The sequence below is a fragment of the Protomyctophum bolini genome (genome assembly GCF_963924005.1).
Source record: "Protomyctophum bolini genome assembly, chromosome: 22".
NCBI classification, from domain to species: domain Eukaryota; kingdom Metazoa; phylum Chordata; class Actinopteri; order Myctophiformes; family Myctophidae; genus Protomyctophum; species Protomyctophum bolini.
Window position 1 is genome coordinate 12,960,830 of NC_137883.1, and position 21,722 is coordinate 12,982,551.

At 43.2% G+C, this 21,722-nt stretch overlaps 1 protein-coding gene across 1 annotated transcript in view; it reads left to right on the forward strand.

The window, feature by feature from the left end:
- Nucleotides 1–985: 985 nt before the first annotated feature.
- npr2 (natriuretic peptide receptor 2) overlaps nt 986–21,722 on the forward strand; it is an 82,506-nt gene continuing 61,769 nt past the window's right edge. The window contains exons 1-5 of the mRNA XM_080756690.1: nt 986–2,006; nt 10,866–11,047; nt 15,570–15,683; nt 15,870–16,005; nt 17,212–17,306. Coding sequence (XP_080612816.1) covers nt 1,277–2,006; nt 10,866–11,047; nt 15,570–15,683; nt 15,870–16,005; nt 17,212–17,306 — 1,257 coding nt within the window. The 5' untranslated portion in view covers nt 986–1,276. The remainder of the gene's footprint in view (nt 2,007–10,865; nt 11,048–15,569; nt 15,684–15,869; nt 16,006–17,211; nt 17,307–21,722) is intronic.

The following is a 21,722-nucleotide window of genomic DNA, read 5'->3' on the forward strand; positions in this document are numbered from 1 at the left end:
AAAATGTATACAGACTAGACAGTAGTAAATAAATAGAGTATAGTTCGTAACGTAGCCGGAATAAGTGTCCAAACCAGCGTTGCCATATTTTGCGACAGAAACAAGCAATCAATTCAAAGGGCTTTATTGGCATGAGAAAATATACGTTTACATCGCCAAAGCAAAAGGCACAATACAAAAATAGTGAAGTGAATGTCTACGAAAACAAGCCCAAAATAAGCAACAAGCTACACAAGACGCCATGTGAGCCTGTAGATCTGCTATTTTCAAAATAATGTTGGTGAATAAAATGTGGGAATAGTTTTTGAAACATGTTAACAACAAATCTGGTATGGGGGTCCATGGCACAAAATAATTTCAGGTGATGTTTTGCAGACAAATACATAATACATGTGTCGTGTGGGTTTAAAACAACATTTGGAAACAAAACCAAACTTACCAATAAGCTTATAATAAGCAGACTTGCCAAGCGAACGGGACCAGGCCTTCTCCCTTTTGTATTGCAGACAGCTGGGTGACTGAGTAGGCTCGAATGGAGATCATCTGCGCAAAATCCATTCTTGCATTGAATTCTGTCATTAGATACATTATTTTGGATCCTCAAGAGACGGCGTAGGAAGATTTTGCATACAGATGAACGGACAGAGCACAGGGAAACGACAAAAAATTATGACAGTGATTCTCATTTCTCAAAGTGGGGGCAGACTAATTATTCCCTTATCTGAGTGTGCGAATGGTTGTTACAGCCAGGGGGTCCTCCTTGGCTTGGAATTAAAATATTTTAGAACCACTGAATTTTAATTTACAAAGGGGTCTCCAAAGAATTGCGCACGCGGAGCGCACGGAGTTACGCAGAAGGCAGGGGGCGCCTCGCGCCCGCTCATGTTGAGTTGTGTAGAAAAATGTGACGTTTTGGGGGGCTGTACAAAGAAGGTTGCTCTGATTTAACTTCCAGGATGGATGTTATCTCACACTGTCAGAACTGGGAGCTTAAGCAACATCAGCTGGAGAACTGCGCTGCACTGGAGGAGTGAAAAATAGTTTAAGAAAACTAAAAAACTATTATTTCAAAGATAGATGGCGCAAATGGGACGGCGAAGAAGCAATTCGTCGCTTTATACGGACTTTGTTTGACGCGAAAAAAGACATATGGTAACGGTTTGGTTTTGGGTCCGCCAGCCATCCTTCAACTCCAAAAGGTAAACTCACGCGGAGCCGTTTTTCCCTTCTACGTGGATTCTTCCCTCACAGCAGCAGCAAAGAACAACGTGACATAATGGGATACAGAAGCGAACTCCTCGGATACTATTTCTTCACGGCATTCTTTTGCGCGTTGTTGGCCAGGTGTCGAGGAGGAGCGGCGGCTGCAGCGGGGAAAACAAGTAACATAACCGTGGCGGTGATGCTCCCGGACAACTACCACCAGTACCCGTGGGCTCTGGCCAGGGTCCTGCCCGCCATCCTTATGGCGCACGAGGACCTGCGGCCAAAGTACGGACTCCTGCTCGGACACACCATCAACATCCTCAACTTCAGCACGGAGGACCCGGCCACGGGCTCCTGCGAGCCCAGCAAGGCGCAGGTCGTGGCCGTGGACGCCAAGATGTACAACGAGCCGGACGCGTTCTTCGGCCCCGGGTGCGTGTACCCGCTGGCCTCCGTGGGACGTTTCGCGTCCCACTGGAAGCTGCCGCTGATCACGGCGGGGGGTCCCGCGTACGGCTTCGACAAGCGCTACGACTACCGGACCACGGTGCGCGCCGGCCCGTCCACCACCAAGCTCGGCGACTTCGCCAACATGCTCCACGCGCACTTCAACTGGACGTCGCGGGCCGTGGTCATCTACTACGACCTCCGCGAGGACGACCGGCCGCACTACTTCATCCTGGAGGGGATTTTCATGAACCTGAAGTCCGAGATGAACATCACGGTGGAGGCTCTGCCCTACCAGGACGACTACAAGGAATACATGGATCTGATCGCGTTCATGAAAGAGCACGGCAGAAGTAAGTGGCAAAGTGTGCAATGCAACATCATGGCTCGAGCATTTGCTTGTTTAAAGGTTATTTGTTAAAACAGTTGCTCAATTATATTCTGATATAGCTAAATCAGTGGTTCAATCCCAACCAGTGGTCCTTGAGGGGGTTCCAGGTGGTCTGCATGATGAAGGCCGTTCACGGCCGAAACGTTGTCTTATTTATGGTGTATTGAATAAAAAGCAAACATGTGCGGACTCTCCTCTCTTCACGGTTCCAGGTGGTCCCCAGCTAAATGATGCAGAGTTGGTAACCAAATGGAGTGGACCCACTATAGATCTTTAACTAATGAGAATCTAAAATGAAACCAGATGGACCAAGTGTTAAGTTATTGTTAAACATCTGCATTGCTTCATTTACAAGAAGTCTAGTACACAATTAGAGAATGTAGAAGTATTTTTATTTTGATCACTATTGCGGCCTGTCTCTCCTGTGGTACCAACATATATACAGCATGGAATTTTGGACAAAATATAATCCAACAATAACAAAATATTCTAAATTTTGGGTCGAGGCTAAATCTCCTAAATAATGGACCTTGATATGAAAAGCGTTGCAGTGTTCAGTAACAACAGGGGTCTCCCGACCCTACCTATCCATCTCTTTAATAAACATAAAAATACCTTTTCAGGTGGGTTGCCAACTTCATCCAATCAGGAGAGAGAACCCAATTATCAGCATAAATTGTAAAGTGTTTTAATTCCAATTTTGACTGCTCATTTAATCCCTGTTTATCCTGAATGATGTAGGCCTATCAGGTAGCCTCGGTCCCAGGCTTACTTATCTGCGAAAAGAAAATCATACCTGATGCCTATTCAAACAAAAATCACCTAGTCTATATCATGTTGTTCTCAAACGTATTCATGTTAAGGACCCCCAAAAGAATATTAATTTGTCCGCAGGCCCCCTTCTAATGTTTGTGCCACCCCCCATACAAGATTTGCGTTGTTAAAATGTTTTTTTAAATAGCCGATCTACAAGCTCACAATGTGGTTGTACTTGTGAGCTTGTAAATCGGATAGTCAATGTGTGTGTGTGTGTGTGTGTGTGTGTGTGTGTGTGTGTGTGTGTGTATATATATATATATATATATATATATATATATATATATATATATATATAAAGTTAAAGTAGTTTAACTGAATTTGATTTAGCGAAACGCATTTTGCTGGGGACCCCCTGGAACCACCTCAAGGACCCCTGAGGGTCCCTGGACCCCACTTTGAGCACCACTGGCCTACATGTAGCCTTCAGGGTCACTCATGGCTGTTGGAATTGCAGCTTCACTGAGCAGTAGTTTATTTGTGTAGGCCTACAAATTGTTCTATTTGTATTTTTTACACAAAAAATCTAACACTGTCCACTTTATATTGAGACATTTCGCCACTTTATTTTGAATTTCTGTAGACTATAGCCATACTACATGTATGCCTCTACCTCTAGATGTTGGTCATGTGAGCTACACTCATAATTTAGCAAGGCTTATAAGCAGGCAGACATGAATAGGTGGCAAGGGTGTTTTATTTAAATCCATTTATTTATTATTCATATATTATTAGGCTAGTTGAAGAATGTTTAGGCCTGTGGTGGCCTCTGTCTGCTGAGTTTTTTTTTAATTGCTCTCTGGTTGCTCTCACCACCTGCGTTTAGAGAGAGCGCACGCACACACGCGCGCGCCAGCGCGAGCACATACACACACGCGCACACACACACACACACACACACAGAGTGAACAGTGAACAAGTGCATATCTTTCCATGGTGTGAGAACTGAACATTTCACAATGGCTACTGAAATTGACTGAATACTTTATTAGCAAGTTTGGAAACAGTAAGCTGGTACAGTTACAAAAGCCATGCTAAAAGGGGACTCCCTCTTTCATTGATGCGTCGCCCAGGTTGTGTCTAAACCTAAAACTACCCTTAACTCTAACCCTAACCTCACAAACACTATGCCTAACTCTAACCTTAAACTCACAGAAATTATGCCTAAAGTTAACCTAAAAACCACGTCTACCTGAGTGAATCACCGGGAAAAGAGCCCGTGCTAAAAGGATAGCATAGAAAGCCGCAGGGGGCTTGTTTTCATTGTGGTCCATTGTACTCAATTCATCGTCAATTGACCACAAAGTTGTTGACTAAAGACCAAAGTGACTCATTAATACAGTGGTTCTCAACCTATGGGTTATGGGGCGCCCCAGTTGACACTGAAGTGACAATTTAAGGAGAAAATAAATGATAAAGTAATCAACAAACTACCGGTATACTAAAAGAACTGATCAAACATTGCCCGGATGGCAAGAGACATGGTGATGCTGCCTTTGGTAGCTATGCACCGAAGATTTGGAACTGCAGACTGGCAACCTCGGTTGATGACTTTAAGAGGTAGCTAAAACCCATGTCTATGACCTTGCCTTAAGCTTTAACTTGGAGATCTACTATTTTCACAATACTGTATATGTATCCGTGGAACCGAGTCAAACTAAATGTAAGGCCCCAGTTCAAATATGATAATTGTTTTGGGCCCCCATTTAAAAAAAAAGTGATTATTTTGGGGGTGGGTCGCAGTTTGAAAAGGTTGAGAACCACTACGTTAATAGATAGTCTGTGAGGAGACAGCCTTAAAGCTGCTTTTGCAGTGACTCTAAACTAAAGGACACAATGGATAAATGGAGGGTGTCGAGGTAGTTAGAGGGTGTTAGATCAGGAAAAGAGACAAGCTGCCAAACCTCTTCCCCCCCCCCCCCCAAAACAAAACCCTCGAGGGGAGACTGTAGAGATGTCGCGTTAAGCCTGATTTATACTTTCAGCCATAGCAGATCTGCAAGCTTGTAGATCTCCTGCCGTCTTCGCAGGACAACATTGTACCGTACGTTCGTTGTACGTTTTCATTTTCATATGCTTATTTCCCCAATGGAAGCAATCCATATACTGTAGGCTTTCCTGGGTTTTAAATCCTACTTTCCTGTGCTCTTTTCTGCAAACTGTTAAAAAGTATTCAATCAATCGAAGCGTTAAGCATATACGTTAAGCCGGTGGTCGTCACATTTTCATTTCAATGACCTCCGAAAGTCTCTGGTCACAATACCCCATATGAAAAGATTTTGTGCCAGGGAGGGACCCCCAGAAGAGGAGTTTTAAATTTTTACAATTTATCAGACGCTTTTATTCAAGAGCGATTTACAATAAGCAAGAACAACACAAGGTAAATGCATCAAATACATAGAAATAGTCATCAAGGATCATAAGTAGGCTAAGTAGCCTACCTAGTATCCATCTAACAGTAAGATATCTGTACAATGAAACAAGTATTATTGTACTATTTAATGCATAATATGCTATCTAAATTATATAAATTACATACATTAAATGCAAGCACATTTACAAGATTTTTGAAAAGCCAAAGCATAAAATAGGGTTAAAGTGGTCAAACTGATGTGATGACACAGTAGTGCTGGGGACCCCTCTCCAGAATCCCTCTAAGGAGGACCCCTGGGGTCCCCGGTCCCCACATTGAGAACCACTGCAAGAAGCACTTACTTCTTCATACGTGAGCGTGTAGATTTGCTATGCTATACCATCGGTGCACGACAGTGTCGCCAAATTTTGCGACAGAAAGAAGCAACCTGGAAAAAGAAGCACCCTAGGCCAATATACACGAGCTATTCAAAATATCTACAAGCTCACAACGCAACCTTGTAGGAACATTTTACACAAATCTTATATGGGGCCTGTACCACAAAATATTTTCCGTTTAGGGGCAGCAAATAAGCAACTACACTTTGTAAAACCCTACAAACAGGCAACCCTGCAACTAACAATATTTGCAAGCAACCTTACGGAAAAAGTACATGTACTTAAGTACTGTAAACTTTAGTTACTAATTACTTTGTAGATTTCAATTATTATTCCAAAACATACATTAACCACTTCAGCCCTATATACATTTTGGCCATTTGAAAATACCGGATTTTTATTTTGGTACTTTAAGTACATTTCTATGCCAATACTTTTGTACTTTTACTGAAGCACTTTATGGATTCCGGACTTTTACTTACTTTTACGAGTGTATTTCTACATTGCAGTGTTGTGTTGATACTTTTACTTGAGTACAAATTGTGAGTACTTTTCCCACCACTGGTTAATACTAGGCACCACGCTCGCTCGCTCGGGGTCAGGGAAGCAAATGGTTTTGTCAGGGCTTGTTCCTGGCTCCACATTCCATTCACTTGTATCCCGCCAGGCAGATCACCTCCTCCTCCAGGCAGGCTGTCAACACTTGTGTCACCTGTTGACAATGTTCAAATGGTTTAAAAAGATGCCTCTCTCTCTCTCTCTCTCTCTCTCTGTCTCTCTCTCTGTCTCTGTCTCTGTCTCTCTCTCTCTCTCTCTCTCTCTCTCTCTCTCTCTCTCTCTCTCTCTCTCTCTCTCTCTCTCTCTCTCTCTCTCTCTCTCTCTCTCTCTCTCTCTCTCTCTCTCTCTCTCTCTGTCTCTGTCTCTCGGGTTGAGTTGAGGTAACCTTCCTTTCCTCCCACCAGGAGGAAATAGGATTTATGACCGGTTTTATGCCCTAAATCCCTATTTCAAATCTAATGAAAATATTCCTGACGTGTCCGTTGTGAGCTTGTAGATCTGTTGTTTTTACATTTCAGAAATTTCAGGAGAATTTCAGTCCATTTCTGAAAATGTACTTCGTAATTTGTATTTACTTGCACACAAAATCACAGTCAAAATCCTGAGTGTCAATTTACCTCTGAGTGTAAAAAGTGACACTCTTGAGTTATGTTAGCACTCAGGATTTTACTATATACGACCCCCCCCCCACACACACACCATATACTCTAAGATACACACACACACACACACACACACATCTCCCTGTATCCTAATCCTTGTCAGTCTGCGGGCGGGACCACTGGTGGACCGTGAGGATCATTGTAAGTAGTATCCCAAATAATTAGGGCTGCAACTAACAATTATTTTCATAATCGATTAATCGGCCGATTATTTTATGCTCTTATTTAGCGATCACCTAATACATTTGATTTCAGGTTCTTTTAGACATGTTTTAAGTTAACTATCAAAAAATAAATGAAAGATGAATAATACATCATTAAATGTTGCTCAGCTGCTGTTAGGCTTCTATTGAAATATAAAACTAATAAAATCTAAACAAATTAAAGCCACCCATGCACAAGACCCTTCACCCATGATGACCACGTTAACAATAACAAAACGTTAACGTGGTCCTCATGGGTGACGGGCCACGTGCATTTACCAAAAGATTTTCAAGCGGGCCCTGATCCAGAAAAGGTTGGGAATGGGAACCGCTCTGCTCTGAGTCTAAACGGGGCCAAGACAACAAATATGGTGAATGTCATACATTTAAAACTTTGGTCATTCTCTCAGCGGCATTCCTGCTTTTGAAGCCTTTCAGCCCATTTACAGTTGGTCAGAGTGGAGACAACAAGTGACTCAATGGAAGAGCGGATCAAGCTGTGTTGGCTGTTGTTGTAGGGACAATAAGGACATTATGCATGTGTTTGTAGTTGATTTTAAACGCTGAGAGGATGACTGAGGACCGAGGAACCCCGGTGGGGGTCGTGCCGGGTTCCAATTCAGCAAAATGAGGAAGGTTTTAATTTCACTTAATATTTCACCGGCTAGAAGGTAGAGTAGACCAATGAGCGAATATATAAGAATGTCTATTCATGTCACAGGGTTCACTCAATCTTCCATTCAACTGAATTAAATTCAAAGGTGGGTTTATTTAGCTGTTAGGCGACAGCACTAACAACTGTGCCACCGTACCCCCTGCCCTGACCCCTTATCCATATCTTATACAATTATGGATAATTGGGTACAGGCTTTAGTTCCGAGTCCCGACACTATTATTGGTCCGACAGTCATTAGACCGTCAACCAACCTCAAACCCTCCGGTTTATTTCTGTTGTTATGTTGCCATTGTTTGTGATGATGGATCAAAGCAAGGTAGGTGAAGGAAGTCACAAAACTCAACTTCCTCTCCTCTGATCTGCAACGGAGGGGGCATCGTCTCCGATGAGCATTATGAAATGCCCTGTGTTAATTTAACTCCATGAAAAGTATACAAATAGTGAACATTTGTACACTAGTCTAGTACACAAAAAGCTGATCTTCAAGGTCACAAATGCATGGCAACACAACACGTTGTAGATTAATTGTCTCTTTTCGGTGCGCAACACTGAAGTACCGGTATAAGTTAGGCTTAAACTGACACTTGGGGATTTGCGGTGTGTGTACACAAGGGAAGCGCAGGTAATGTTGTGGCATAATGAACTAATCGTGTAACTGTAAACTGTGCGGTTGATTCACTTCAACTGTGTCTACTCTAAATTCTTAGTGGCGTGAACTAAGTTTTCTATATTCCCAACACTGACTCAGAACAAAGGCATGCTGCAGACTGTAGAGATAAACCTGCAAGACCCCCATTTACAAATCATCCCCCCCCCCCCCCCCCTCACACACACAAACGGATTATACCATGAAACCACAAGGGCCGGAGGATAATCCTCATTGAAAGAGATCACGTTTTGAAAACAAACATGACACAGAGCCCACGTAGTATGCAGAAAACAACGTAATTTATCCACTTAATGTTTATACTTTGTTGACCATGTTCCCTCGGGGTTGATGCATACTCGCTCTGCCTCCTTTTTTCCCGCTCTACACCAAATCCTTTTACCGCAAATTGCCACTTAGCCAGTCTACAAGCTCACACGTTTGCAACACATTGTGAGCTTGTAAATCACCTATCTTTGCTGAATGTTCGCCAGGTTTTAACATGGCACAGAAGGGTTCATGTGTTCATTTGGTTTCCCTTGCTGTATCCTGGAAAACAGGATACAGGTTATATACCTGTTGGTGCGTGTTGGCACAGGAAATACAATGTAATTAACATTGTGTCTTAATAATCACATAAGGGATGGGCTGTGAAAGGCAGCCAGACAAGAAAATAAATCATGAATTAATTAATTAATTCATACAATTTAGATATGGTGATGAGCAATTAGTTGCTAATGAATTGTCCATGTGATTTAAGCATGGGGCGAGCCCCACAGTGTTTGTCAAATCAACCAAGAGTCACAATCAGAACCCTGGCGAGGGGTAGAGGTTTACCCAGGCTAGTTCCGCCCCTCCATGCCCAGAAAAGCGTAGGTCTCTTTCAGGCCAGAGCACGCTGAAAGCTTATACACCTATTTCTTAAAAAATAAATAAATGTAAATGTTGTTTAATGCAGCATTAAGGATCCCTGGCACAAAACCTTTTCAGATGGGTTTCCGTGGCCAAATACATATATCAATCAATTTGGGGATCCCTGACATGAAAAAGAACCACTGTGCTAAGGGGTGGCAATGGATGAGGTGGTACAGCCTGGGAATCGGATCTTTCCTGGTTGGATCTTGGCTCATCCCAGCATCGTTTCATAGTGTCCTTGAGCAAGACACTGGAACCTCTTTACCACTTGAACCATGTGAGCATCCCTATTCTGGGTATGTCATAATACACAAACATGTGGCGAAAATAGCAGATCTTAGAAGAGATTTGGTCGGCCTGGGCTGTGGCTCAGCGGTCCAGGCACCTTGGCCGGTAGCCCAAGTCTGGCAGTGTGCCGCGGGTTCGACTCCTGATCACTCCCCCATCTCTCTCCCCCATTTCCTGTCAGTCCCTCTATAAAAAAATATAAAATAACGGTGAAAGCCGCGAAAAAAACATTCGCCTAACGCTCGGTGGGCCGGTTCTTGTATTCTTGTAATTGTTTTTTTACTGAGAATATTTCACTTAGTTAGAAATAAGTTTAGGGTTGGGCACTGTTTTACTGAGGTTAAGTTTAGGAATAGGGTTAGGTTTTGGCACCGTTTTACTGAGGTTAAGGTTAGGAATAAATAATATTACTTTTAACCGTTTAGGCATAGTTTACTGAGGTTACGTTTAGGAATACCAGGCAGAGCAGTTACGCCGGCTGTACGCCTGAGGCGACTGTGTTTTGAGGCGAGCGTTCTAGTATTCATCCATATGATTGCAACATGAGAATACCCCCCCCCCCCCCCCCCCCACACACACACACACACACACACACACACAACCCTGGCGTTATTATGCATTTATGTTTGGCGCTGGTTCAGGAGACAACAGGACGACTTGGCATCGGCTCGTACCGAGCTATGTGGGAAGACATGAGGTTAGTCGGGGTCTAAGCTGTGGTCCCGTGCCATCTTTCTTTGGTCTAACACTTGCGGAAATGTCTGCTAAGGATTGCCGTGGAGCTGGCAGCCAGAAACACACTGTCTGGCTTATTGCTGTGAATGGAAATAAGTTAAGGCTCCGGCTGTAACAGCCATGATAGATCTCCCAGTAGACCGCATGAATGCAGGATGGGAGGATTCTGTTAGACCAGTGTGTTCTCAATCATTTTTAATTTCAACTAAGGACCCCCACTCATATGCTTTTTACACAATGTAGATTTTTACATCTGTTTAGTTTGTGCAAAATATTCTCAAATGCTATCCATACAAAAGTATTTTACACAATGGTTACAGAGTACGTTTTCCTTCAAATGTAATCTGTTTTTGATTTCATCTTGTGTTATTAATATTTAATAGCAGCATAACATTTTTGTACATTTTTTTTAATTAATATTTGAAAATGTTCAGAAACGTATAGTTCAGTCTTTAGAATCGGCCTCTGCAGGTCTTAATGGGTTAAGACGGACAATTCTCCTCTATGTTCCACAATGCAGCTAATAATTCCTTCCTTCCCCGTGTTGTGTCTCTACTCTCTCTACCACCAGTCGTGTACATCTGCGGGCCTCTGGACACGTTCCTGAGCATCATGAAGCTGTTCCAGAGCGAGGTGTCCGACCCAGAGAACTATGCCATCTTCTACCTGGACGTGTTCGCCGAGAGCCTGACGGAGCGCAAACCGTGGCAAAACAGTGACCCCGAGTGGACCGACCCCATCAAGGTGTTCAAGGTACGGTGTGCTGCTGCGCTAGTGTGCTGATTTTGTCGACTAAAACTATGACGGAATATGTTCGTCGACTACCTTTTTTCACTAGCAAAAACTAAACGAAATATAAATAAAATCTAAGCTATGATGACTAAAACTAAGACAAAATGTACTGTCAATTTCATCAGCTTACCTTTTTTCACTAGCAAAAACTAAACTAAATATAAATAAAATCTAAGCTATGATGACTAAAACTAAGACAAAATGTACTGACAATTTCGTCAGCAAATAAAAACTAGACTAAAATGTCTAGTGGAAAAAAGATCCAGTAGAACAAAAAAGATATGTTGTTTAATGTTTGGTTGCACTCGGGTGTTGCGCTCTGAAAACAGCTGGGGTGGCAGTGGCTCAGGGCTGTCTGATGTGAACCGCGAGGTTCCAAGTTCGATCCCGGCTCCCCCAGAGTTGGTGCTTGAGTGCCTTGCATGGTTTCCTCCGCCATCGGTGTGTGAATGGGTGAATGTTATGCACAATAAACAATAAATATAAACGAGACGGCTACATTATTATGGTAGAAGCGGAGTGGAGATTCACCATAAAGCTAACCTACTTTAGCGGTTTCAGATGTCATCAGATGATTTAATGTTTTAATCTCCGTCATCAGCCCTTATCAAGACCATGACAGCCAGAATGACATATTGACGTTGTTGTTGTCAGCCATTGTTCGACGTCGTGTTTGGTGCGTCGTCCGACTACTAACCCCATTACTAACCTTAGTAAACGTCACATGACCAATAGATGATCTCCAAGCTCACAACGCATCACATTGCGCCGTGTTGTGTTGGTATGTGATTGAATAACTCGCTAAGATGGATATATACAGTATGGTTTCCTCTATGGCTATTTTGAGGACAGATTATTTTTGCCACAAGTCGAGCATCGACCACTCAGCCCGAGATTGTTTCACGTTCTCTGACCCCAAATCAAACAAACAGACTAGACTGGTCTCAGGTTTCTGAAAATCCTCCAAGTCTGCTGTAGTTTTCTTCTACACTAATGCGAACGTTATCCAAAAGCAAACCATGTTTTAAGTTCAAAGTATGCTTTGATTCTTTTTTTTTTTATGAAAAAAACACAATGATGGAAATGGCAGTGAAAGTGCAAGAGGGTAACCACATCATTCCTAGTGACTGTCCCTATTCTGGGGGCGAAAACAGCTGATCTACAAGCTCATGTGATCGTGTAGATTGTAGGATGGGATCTAGTACAGACCCCTGGGGGACTCCGGTCAACTAAGTATGTAGTTTTAATCAGAAGAACCATGCATATCTCAAACTAGCACTCTGCCGAGTGCCTTCATTTAATACTTTTTCCTACTGGGTGGGCAGGCGGTAATCTCTTAAGTTTCTTGCCTTTCAACCATGCAAAGAAGTCTAATTCTTGCACGATGTTAATGCGCAAGAGCCAGGATTCCTTTTTATGGGGTAAGCCACTAAGTCCTGCAAACCAGTGCGCTGAGAAATAAATGAGTGAGTGAGCTGCACAGATGTGAAGTTTAAGTGGTCCACACAGCGCTCCGTTAACCTGCCAAGTGTGCACAGCATTTTGACGTGGAATGACTTTGTTAATGAGATAATTAATTGATTATCCCTATCGTTGTCTAAATGGATGGACTAATGCTTTTTAGCACCATGAGGCACCCTAGGGGGGCTTGACGCAAGTCCAGGGGTGCCTCAGAATGGAATAATGGAAACAAATATTCTCTCCAGTTGTCCTCCTGACACATACTGTATAATCCATCCACCCATCTTCAACCGCTTATTCGTAGTCAGGTCGCGGGGGCAACAGCTCCACCAGAGTGCTCCAGACTTCCCTCTCCAGAGCAACATCAGTGACTTCCTCCTGGGTGATTCCGAGACGTTCCAAGGCCAGTGAGTCAATGTGTTTCCTCCAACTGCGCCTTGGTCTGCCCCGGGGTCTCCTCCCAGTGGGACGTGCATCGAGGACCTCCCTAGGGAGACGCCCGAGAGGCATCCTAACCAGATACCAGAACCACCTAAACTGGCTCCTTTCCAGGCGAAGGAGCAGTGGTTCTACTCCGAGTGTCTCTCGTGTGACTGAATTTCTCACCCTATCTCTAAGGGAGATGCCAGCCACCCGTTGAAGAAAACAAATTTTGGCTGCTTGTATTCGCGGCCTTATTCTTTCGGTCATGACCTACACTTCATGACCATAGGTGAGAGTATAAGATGCTGTATACGATTTACATATTTACCATTTACTATTTAATATGACATAAGGTGATATATAAAGTCATGTAATTAAGGTGATGCCGGGGAGGAAAACGTTATTTACAGGGGTGACCCGAGACAAAAAGTGTGAGAACCTGCACTGCTCTAAGGATGGTGATGTTGGTCTGTCTGTCCACACCTACCTCAAAATATTTTGAAAGGTTCTGGTTGGGTTGAAATTGGGAATTTTCTGTATAGTACCTTCATGATCCTAGGATGACCCTATAGTGGTTTTAGTGACCCCATGGCCTTTCCTCTGGTGCCACCATTAGGCTGAAATTTCCACTTGCAATTCTGGCACTAAAGATAAACATACGTTTTTCTAGTGAGGCTCTGCAGTCCGCAAGGGGATAGCCGTCTATGAGAGGGTCTGTGTGCGTACGTGCGTGTGCCTGGAGTTAATCTCACAAACCTTGTGTGCCCACCACCACCGCCAGAAGGCCACAGAAGAACCTCCACATATTTGATACTTTTTGAAGTATTTAACTTGAATTCAAATATTTATTTTGAAGCCAACCAAGCTTTCCACGCCACCAACATAACATACAGCGATAAAAGAGCCAACGAGGGTTTGTCTGTGAGTGAACTCCTTGTAACCTCGGTTAAGAGGAGAGACTACATCTTGGCTCTTCTTTTGGCTATTGTGCAGCATCTTAATTTGTCGGCAAGCCGCGACATGTTTTATTACAGCAATAAGCTTCCTTCAGAATCAGAGCCATGATTGGTTGTGGAAGTTTGTGGTTGGTTTTCTGAAGTGTTAAAAAAAAGGGGGAATTTCTTTTTTTGTAGGAATAGATAAAACAATTGATTTCACCTAAGAAAAGCAGCTGTGTGCTACACAGTTGTATGTAATTGTAATTAAGTGTATGTATTTAATAATCAAACAAGAGGAGGGCAATTTCTTAACCACTAAAGACTTTATTATATGACAAATGAAGCACATCGTTAGTTTATACAGGGACATGTTAGTCTGCATGCCTAAGCTGTAATCAGCTGTCAGTCAGCTGATTGTATCAATCAGCGATCAGCCTAGCTTCCTATTCTCATTCACATCTCAGCTGATCATTACATAATACATTCATACTCCAAAATGAGAAATGAGCTTCCAAACCCTGCCGATCTGATCAAAACCACAGATGAAACGTGGAAAGACAGAGGCTAATACAGAAGCTAATGGCTATGCAGAAACAGAAACGGTGCCGGCGGGGGCCTAGCAACGGGCATAGCAACCGGACAGCAAGGCTTTCTTATATCGATATTACCGGTAAATGCCTTAGAACGTATACTCGTCCTGAGCACCAAGCATTGTTTAAAATTCAATGATATCCGCTTTGCAAGCATGTGGTCAACCGATCTGAAATAGCTCATAGGCATATGCACTAACACAACTGATTCTTTACTTTTTCCAAATTGAAACTGTATAAATGTTAGCCACAGGCTAAAATGGCTATGTTTCCAGGTATGGACTAGTGCAGTGGTTTACACAGACCACCATTTGAGATTCACCATTGAGATTCAGCCTGGCAGACCCAAAACTTGTCATTTACATGGTATAGATGTTGTTATATCCATAGGAGAGATAACGGGCACATATTGATCGAAATAACAATTATTCTATACATTCTCTAATTGTGTAGACTTCTTGTAAATTAAGTAATGCAGAATGTTTAACAAAAATGTACGTTAACTCTTGGCGTAAAACGAAATCAAATGGACGTGTAAGGGTCCATTTGGTTTCATTTGACACTCAAGAGTTAAAGATCCATACTGAAAGAAAAGGAACTGAGTGTTTTTTCTTTATTTTATTTTTTATTATTTAAATAAGAATGTCTAACTTACTTAATTCACAACATGTTGGAAGTTTGAGAGCAAGAGTGTCTGTCCTGTTGTCTGTTTTGTTTGTCTGTTTTTTTGTTTTACACTTATGTCTTTTTTATTATACTGTATGTGGAACATTTACATTGCTTGTTATTTTTTTCATTTTTATTTAATTGAATTACTTATCATTGTCTAAATCTGAAATTGTCTTAAATCTGAAAAAATGCCTAATAAAAACAGTATTAAAAAAAAAAAAGAGTTAAAGATCCATAAGGGTCTATTTGGTTACCATCTCCATCATTTAGCTGGGGACCCCTGGAATCCCCTAAAGGACCACTGGTGTTCACCGGAACACTGGTTGAAAACCACTGGACTAATGTATGACATTTAAATTCAATGTTCAGGTTGTGTCTCTTCTCTCTCTCTCTCTCTCCCAGTCCGTGTTCGTCATAACATACCGACCACCCGATAATCCAGAGTACAAAGAGTTCCAAAGGGAACTCCATGCCAGGCGGCAGAAGGACTTTGGTGTGACTTTGGAGCCCTCATTGGTAAGTACTGTAGTTGGACCTTTGATCTTATACTACTATTCTACATTGCTACACAACTGCAGCGTTTATGTGAAGAGTTCTTTCTCCTGACTCTGATGCGGACATCGTCTGGTAATTTACCTGGTATCCCAGTTTCTTTGAGGCACTACACTGTATTATGTTCTAATTGTATGTCTGCCATTTCAGATGGATTACATCGCTGGCAGCTTCTATGATGGATTTGTGATGTACGCCAAAGCGCTGGAGGAGACATTAGCCGATGGTGGCGCCAAGAATGATGGCATCAATATCACGACTAGGATGCAGAACCAGAGATTCTGGGGTAAGCCCTGGTTGGAACCTTAATCCTTGTACTTCATTGACTGGGTGTCCCCCAGGGGTCCATATTTGGTCCCTTCCCTCCCTCTACATCAAATCTCGGCGGCGGAAATTGCCAATCATCAAGCTGTGCGTGAGCTTGTCGATCTGTTATTTTTGCAGATTGTTTGGCTATTACGACATGCCTAGAATAGGGCAACTATAGGGTTCATTTGGTTGACTGAAGTATACTCATACGAGTGTTTCATGCACCGGAAAAGGTGCAAGCATCACAGCATCTAGTAGATCTGCTACTTTCATTCTGTCCCCAATGTAATGCGGAAGACTGAGACATTGTGTGACTCATAGAATGGCCACAACTCCTCCGCACATCACTTGTCGGGGTGCTGTGTTAAAGGCATATTTCATTTAAAAAAAGAACTGTATGATTTTATCGTCTACTACTCTTTTGGGAGCACAGTCTTTGAGTAGCTCAATTCGGTACGATCACGGCCCCCTTACGTATTAGAAGGCCAGTATGAGTCACCAGAACCAAGGACGTTTGTTTTCGATGGATCTAACATGGTTAAAATGGGTTTTTGTACAAAATAAAGTGTCTTGATAAAAAATTATATAAAATATCTAAATACTGAATCGAGCAACTTCAAAACTTGAAAGGGAAATGCGAATGAAAGGAGAATGGAACCAGCGCTCTCTCATGCCTCAATACATTTTAATGACAACCTTTTGAGAGCCTGGGCTCTTTGTCAGGTCAAACATTTTGACCGACAACAACAACAAACGTCTGATTAGGTTCTATTCTCCTTCATGTAAACCCTCTTAGAAAATGCTATGTGTTCTGTTCTGCCCCACCTCCCATTGGGCAGCCTGTGACCTGTGTTGACACTTGTGTGTTTATTGGGGGGCTATTTGGGTAGATGGCTGCATTCTGGTGCTCTTCTGGTTGTCTTTATGAGGGGCAGTATGGTTACGCCAGAGCTATTGAGGGAGAGGAATCTAAATATTTTTGAAATGGTAATAATTAAAAGGTACATGTGGGAGACAAAAAATATATTATATAAATATTTTCCTGTACTAGCGACCCCAAAAAGATTAATTCGCGAGCCGCGACCCACATATGGGTCCCGAGTCCCGACCCACTGTTTGGGTACCAGTGCTTTACACCATGCCCATAATAACACAAATGTTGTGTGTGTGTGTGGGTGTTTAGGAGTTACAGGCCTGGTTACGACGGACCACAAGAATGCCCGGGACATAGACATCAACGTCTGGGCGATGACCGACCACAAGACGGGAGAGTATGGGGTAAGTAGTCCACGGTGATTTGGGCAGCACGTTTTAGTCATAGTCCTTTGAATAAAATTCCATTTAGTTGTAGTCATATTTTAGTCATCTGAAATCTTTTAGTTTCAGTTTTTGTCTTCAAGAATGTATTTTGGCGGAGCCGTGATGGTGGCTGGTGGCTGATCTACAGGCACACAGCACGGTGTGAGCTTCTAGATCTGCTATTTTAAGTAGTTTGGGTCAAAGTTTGGCAAACGTCTAATTTCTCGTGTGGGTCTTGAGCTAAAACGATTGGCAGCCACTGAGGCCCTAACGTGTGAATAGTCTCACATATAGCCAGACAATGGGAGCTTACCGATATGTCTGGGGAAATGTTAATTCACGTAGGGGATAAAAAGGCCCAGCTAACAAACCGGAAACCACAACAATGTGAGGGACCACCCGCAACTCTTTGCATTGGTTCTGAGAGGCTGTTATTTGGTTTTTATACAGTATGTCTCAATTATTTCAACCTGGTTTTAGCCTGTACATCAGTGGATCTCAAAAGTATTCGCGCCCACCCATCAGACCACTAAGTGGTCGAAAGCCATTTCAGACCATGTTTATTTGAATTATGTGTCTGGGTTAGCTCAGTCGGTAGAGCACTCGCCTTACGATCGCAAGATCATGGGTTGGATCCTGGGCACTGCCAACTCAGCGTATGAGGAGGCTTGAAGTTGTGCAGTAAGTACTGGGAGCTGATGGTAGGTGTTGCACTCCACCTGAGCCATCCATCTCTCAGTGGTCTAGCGCATTGTGAAACTGGGATAGACTCTCACTTATTTTAAGTATCATTCAATCGATTGTGTCCCGGCTTGATCAATGGAACTGACATAGTATACCTTATGTTCCTATCACAATGAAAACTATTTTTTTTTAATCAAATCAAATCAGCAAATGCATTTATGCATATTAATGCTATGTTAACAATGCCAACTTAGTGTTTCTTTTTGTTATACATTTTTAATCAGTGTGATTAGTGTTAGTGCCACTTATAATATCCTCACGGCCCCACCACCAACGGGCCCTGCCCACTCCAATGTTGAAGTGCTGGGCCCTAGTGGTAAGAGGAAGGACTGCAGGCGGACCCGTGGATTCATGACGAGGAAACGCCGTGCAGCTGAGCTTTAACATTGAGCGCTCGGTTGCACTTCCGCATTTGACCTCCAAATTTTGGAGGTCAAATGCGGAAGTGCGCCCCAAAAGGCGGAAATAGACGGTCCCTCCGGCGGCTTCAAAACGCCACTTGGCAACTTCCACTGACATGAATAGCGGAGGGGCGGAGCTTCGCGCCAGTTCAGTCTCTATCCTTTTAATACTCTATGGCCCTGACCCACAGGTCGGGTATCCTCACGGCCCCACCACCAACGGGTTCCTGGTGGGCGGAAACCTCCAATCAGTCTGTCTGCGCCATGGTGGTTGATTTGCATATGATCCGCGCACGTCCTTGTCAAAGCCGTCGATGGAGACGTCCTCAATCCACGTGTTGGTAAAGAATTAGTCCTGCGGCCGTTGCTTATTACTCAACGAAGGAATATTGGCAGTCGGAGTGAGAGTTCAACCACACTGCATACGACGCTGAGCGGATCTTTAAGGAGTCCCAGATTGTCATGCAACGGAGGATTTATTGGCCCGGTGGTTGAAATGAGCGGAGTTGCATTTTGTTGGTGATAGGCCGCATTATTAAGACTAGAATTTCGCCCGCCTTCGGCGGGCTCATCCCAGTGTCGTTGCAGCGCAATATGGGAAGAAGGAAATTGCAGGAGTTGACAGACTCCACTTCATGTTTCAGCTGTGTTTTTAAACTCAGTAGTGTGCCCTGCACACAGCGCACACTCGCAATTGCAGCTGGAGGGCGACGCGACACACACACACGCCCACACACACACACACACACACACACACACACACACACACACACACACACACACACACACACACAGAGCGATGTGTGGATAAATCAGAGATTTGGGAAATGTGTTCTGAATGGGCCTGAATATATGTGTGTAGTGTCCTTTTGTGCACTTAAACCTCTCCAGCTGATCCAAAATGCCGCAGCTCGCTTGGTCTTCAACCAGCCAAAATTCTCACATGTCTCCCCCCTGCTCCGTTCCCTCCACTGGCTCCCGGTCGCTGCCCGCACAGAATACAAAACTCTGATGCTGGCATTCAAAGCAACCAAAGGTATGGCTCCCCCATATCTTGCAAGTCTGATCGAACCCTACAAACCCTCCCGCTCACTCAGATCAGCCAACGCAGGGAAGCTGGAAGTACCCTCACTAAAAACGCCGGGACAACACTCCACACGTCCCAAACTCTTCTCCCTTCTGGCTCCAAAACTGTGGAATGCACTTCCCATTGCAGTCAGAACTGCAGCATCACTCCCAATCTTCCGCCGTAGTCTGAAAACCCACCTTTTCAGACTCCATCATGGCCCATAGCACTTACCCCACCCCCTTAGATAGCAATTCTGTAGACTTAGATAGCATTTGATACAGTCTTATAGCATGTTATGTAGACAGCATAAGTGCATTGTATGTGCTATTGTCATAGCACGTCATAGTACATATGTATAGCATAGTAGTATAGATGTATAGCTTATATGTATAGTTTCATTATAGATATTCCACTGTTACTTTCTTAGCTTACGCATGTTTCATGATAAATGTTTTTATGTGATGTATACCCATGCTTTTTTGTTCTTGCTTAATGTAAGTCGCTCTGGATTAAGAGCGTCTGCTAAATGCCTAAATTGTAAATTGTAGGCTGCAACAATGATTTCATAAAGTGTAGTTTAGTTTTGAACAGGCAACTAATGTAGTGATAGATTAATTGAATGGGCCTGAATAGATAGATAGATAGATTTCTTTATTTTTGTGTCATGCACCAAAGGCGCCCAGCCCACATGGGCTAATTGGGCTTACAGGACACACCATATCATTGCATTGAATATTGCATTGTGTACAATAAACAGATATGTTTTGTTGATATTCCCTTTTTTGTTTTTACACAAACAAAACATTCTGCCTTATTTCCCACGCCCTGCATAAAAAGTCTGCCAAAGCGCACACTCGCAATTGCAGCTGGAGGGCGACGCGACACACACACACACACACACAGAGAGCGATGTGTGGATAAATGATTGAGATTTGGGAAATGCGCACGCAAGCACAGAATGCACGGCGTGACAGGATTATATAGGTCACCCGTTTTGGTGTGACACACACGGCTTCCACATTTAGCTTCATACTGGTTGAAAGTGTCCTTCCAAAAATATTTTTTTTGCTCGAAATTCTTATTCACAATGACATTGAGTTGTGGTGTTGTTTTTAGGGTAATTGTTGCATAAGCGCTATTTCGCACTGGAGTCCCGTGAGGCGGGCCATCTCACTCCCCTCCCCTGTGTCTGAAGCAGCTAGCATGGAAGCTATATGGAACCTTTCCCTCCGAGTGCACACAACCATGCCGTTGTCCACGCGTCCATCCGATAGCTTTTAATGTAAATGTCCCATCCACTGAGCAAAAGCGATATAAGCGCCTTATTCATTAATTCGATTCATTTGGGTGTGGGGCTGTGCAGTGCTGTGGGCTTTAAATTGTGACGGAGGCGAGCTGCTGCTGCTGTTCGACTTCGAGTCGCTGTCTATGGAGCAGTATAGAGTAGGCGTGGCGCAGCATTAGAAGGGCGCAGCAAATACGACATTGAGGGGTAGAAACCATCCCGGTCGCGTGGTTGATCTAACGCGTGTGTCACTGTGAAGGACTGGCCCCATTAAGTGAACGTAGTTGGCGTAGTAGACGCCAACATGACGATTCTGACGTAGGCTGTAGAGGTTGAGCAAGAATAGCGTGTTTGAGAAAAGTAATATTTAAACAGTAAATAAGACATTTTTGGCGAATGCAATGTAGTCTATATGTTTTCTGGGAGTGTGGCGAATTTATTTAGCATATAGAGATGTCTGGTAAAAGTGTGGTTTGGTCGGAGAAAGCTGTTGGATAAACGGCCATGTGCTTATGTACCCCTGTCTATTAGGGTAGCAGGATGGGCCTGAATAGATAGATAGATAGATTTCTTTATTTTTGTGTCATGCACCAAAGGCGCCCAGCCCACATGGGCTTACAGGACACACCATATCATTGCATTCAATATTGCATTGTGTACAATAAACAGATATGTTTTGTTGATATTCCCTTTGTTTTTTACACAAACAAAAGATTCTGCCTTATTTCCCAGGCCCTGCATAAAAAGTCTAAACTCAGTAGTGTGCCCTGCACATGTAGTAACGGATGGGTTATAAATTATTATAATACTGTACTGCACTCCTTAGTATTGCACTGTACTGTAATGTTGTCCTCTGTACTGTACTTTACTGTACGTCTTTACTGTACTGTACTGTA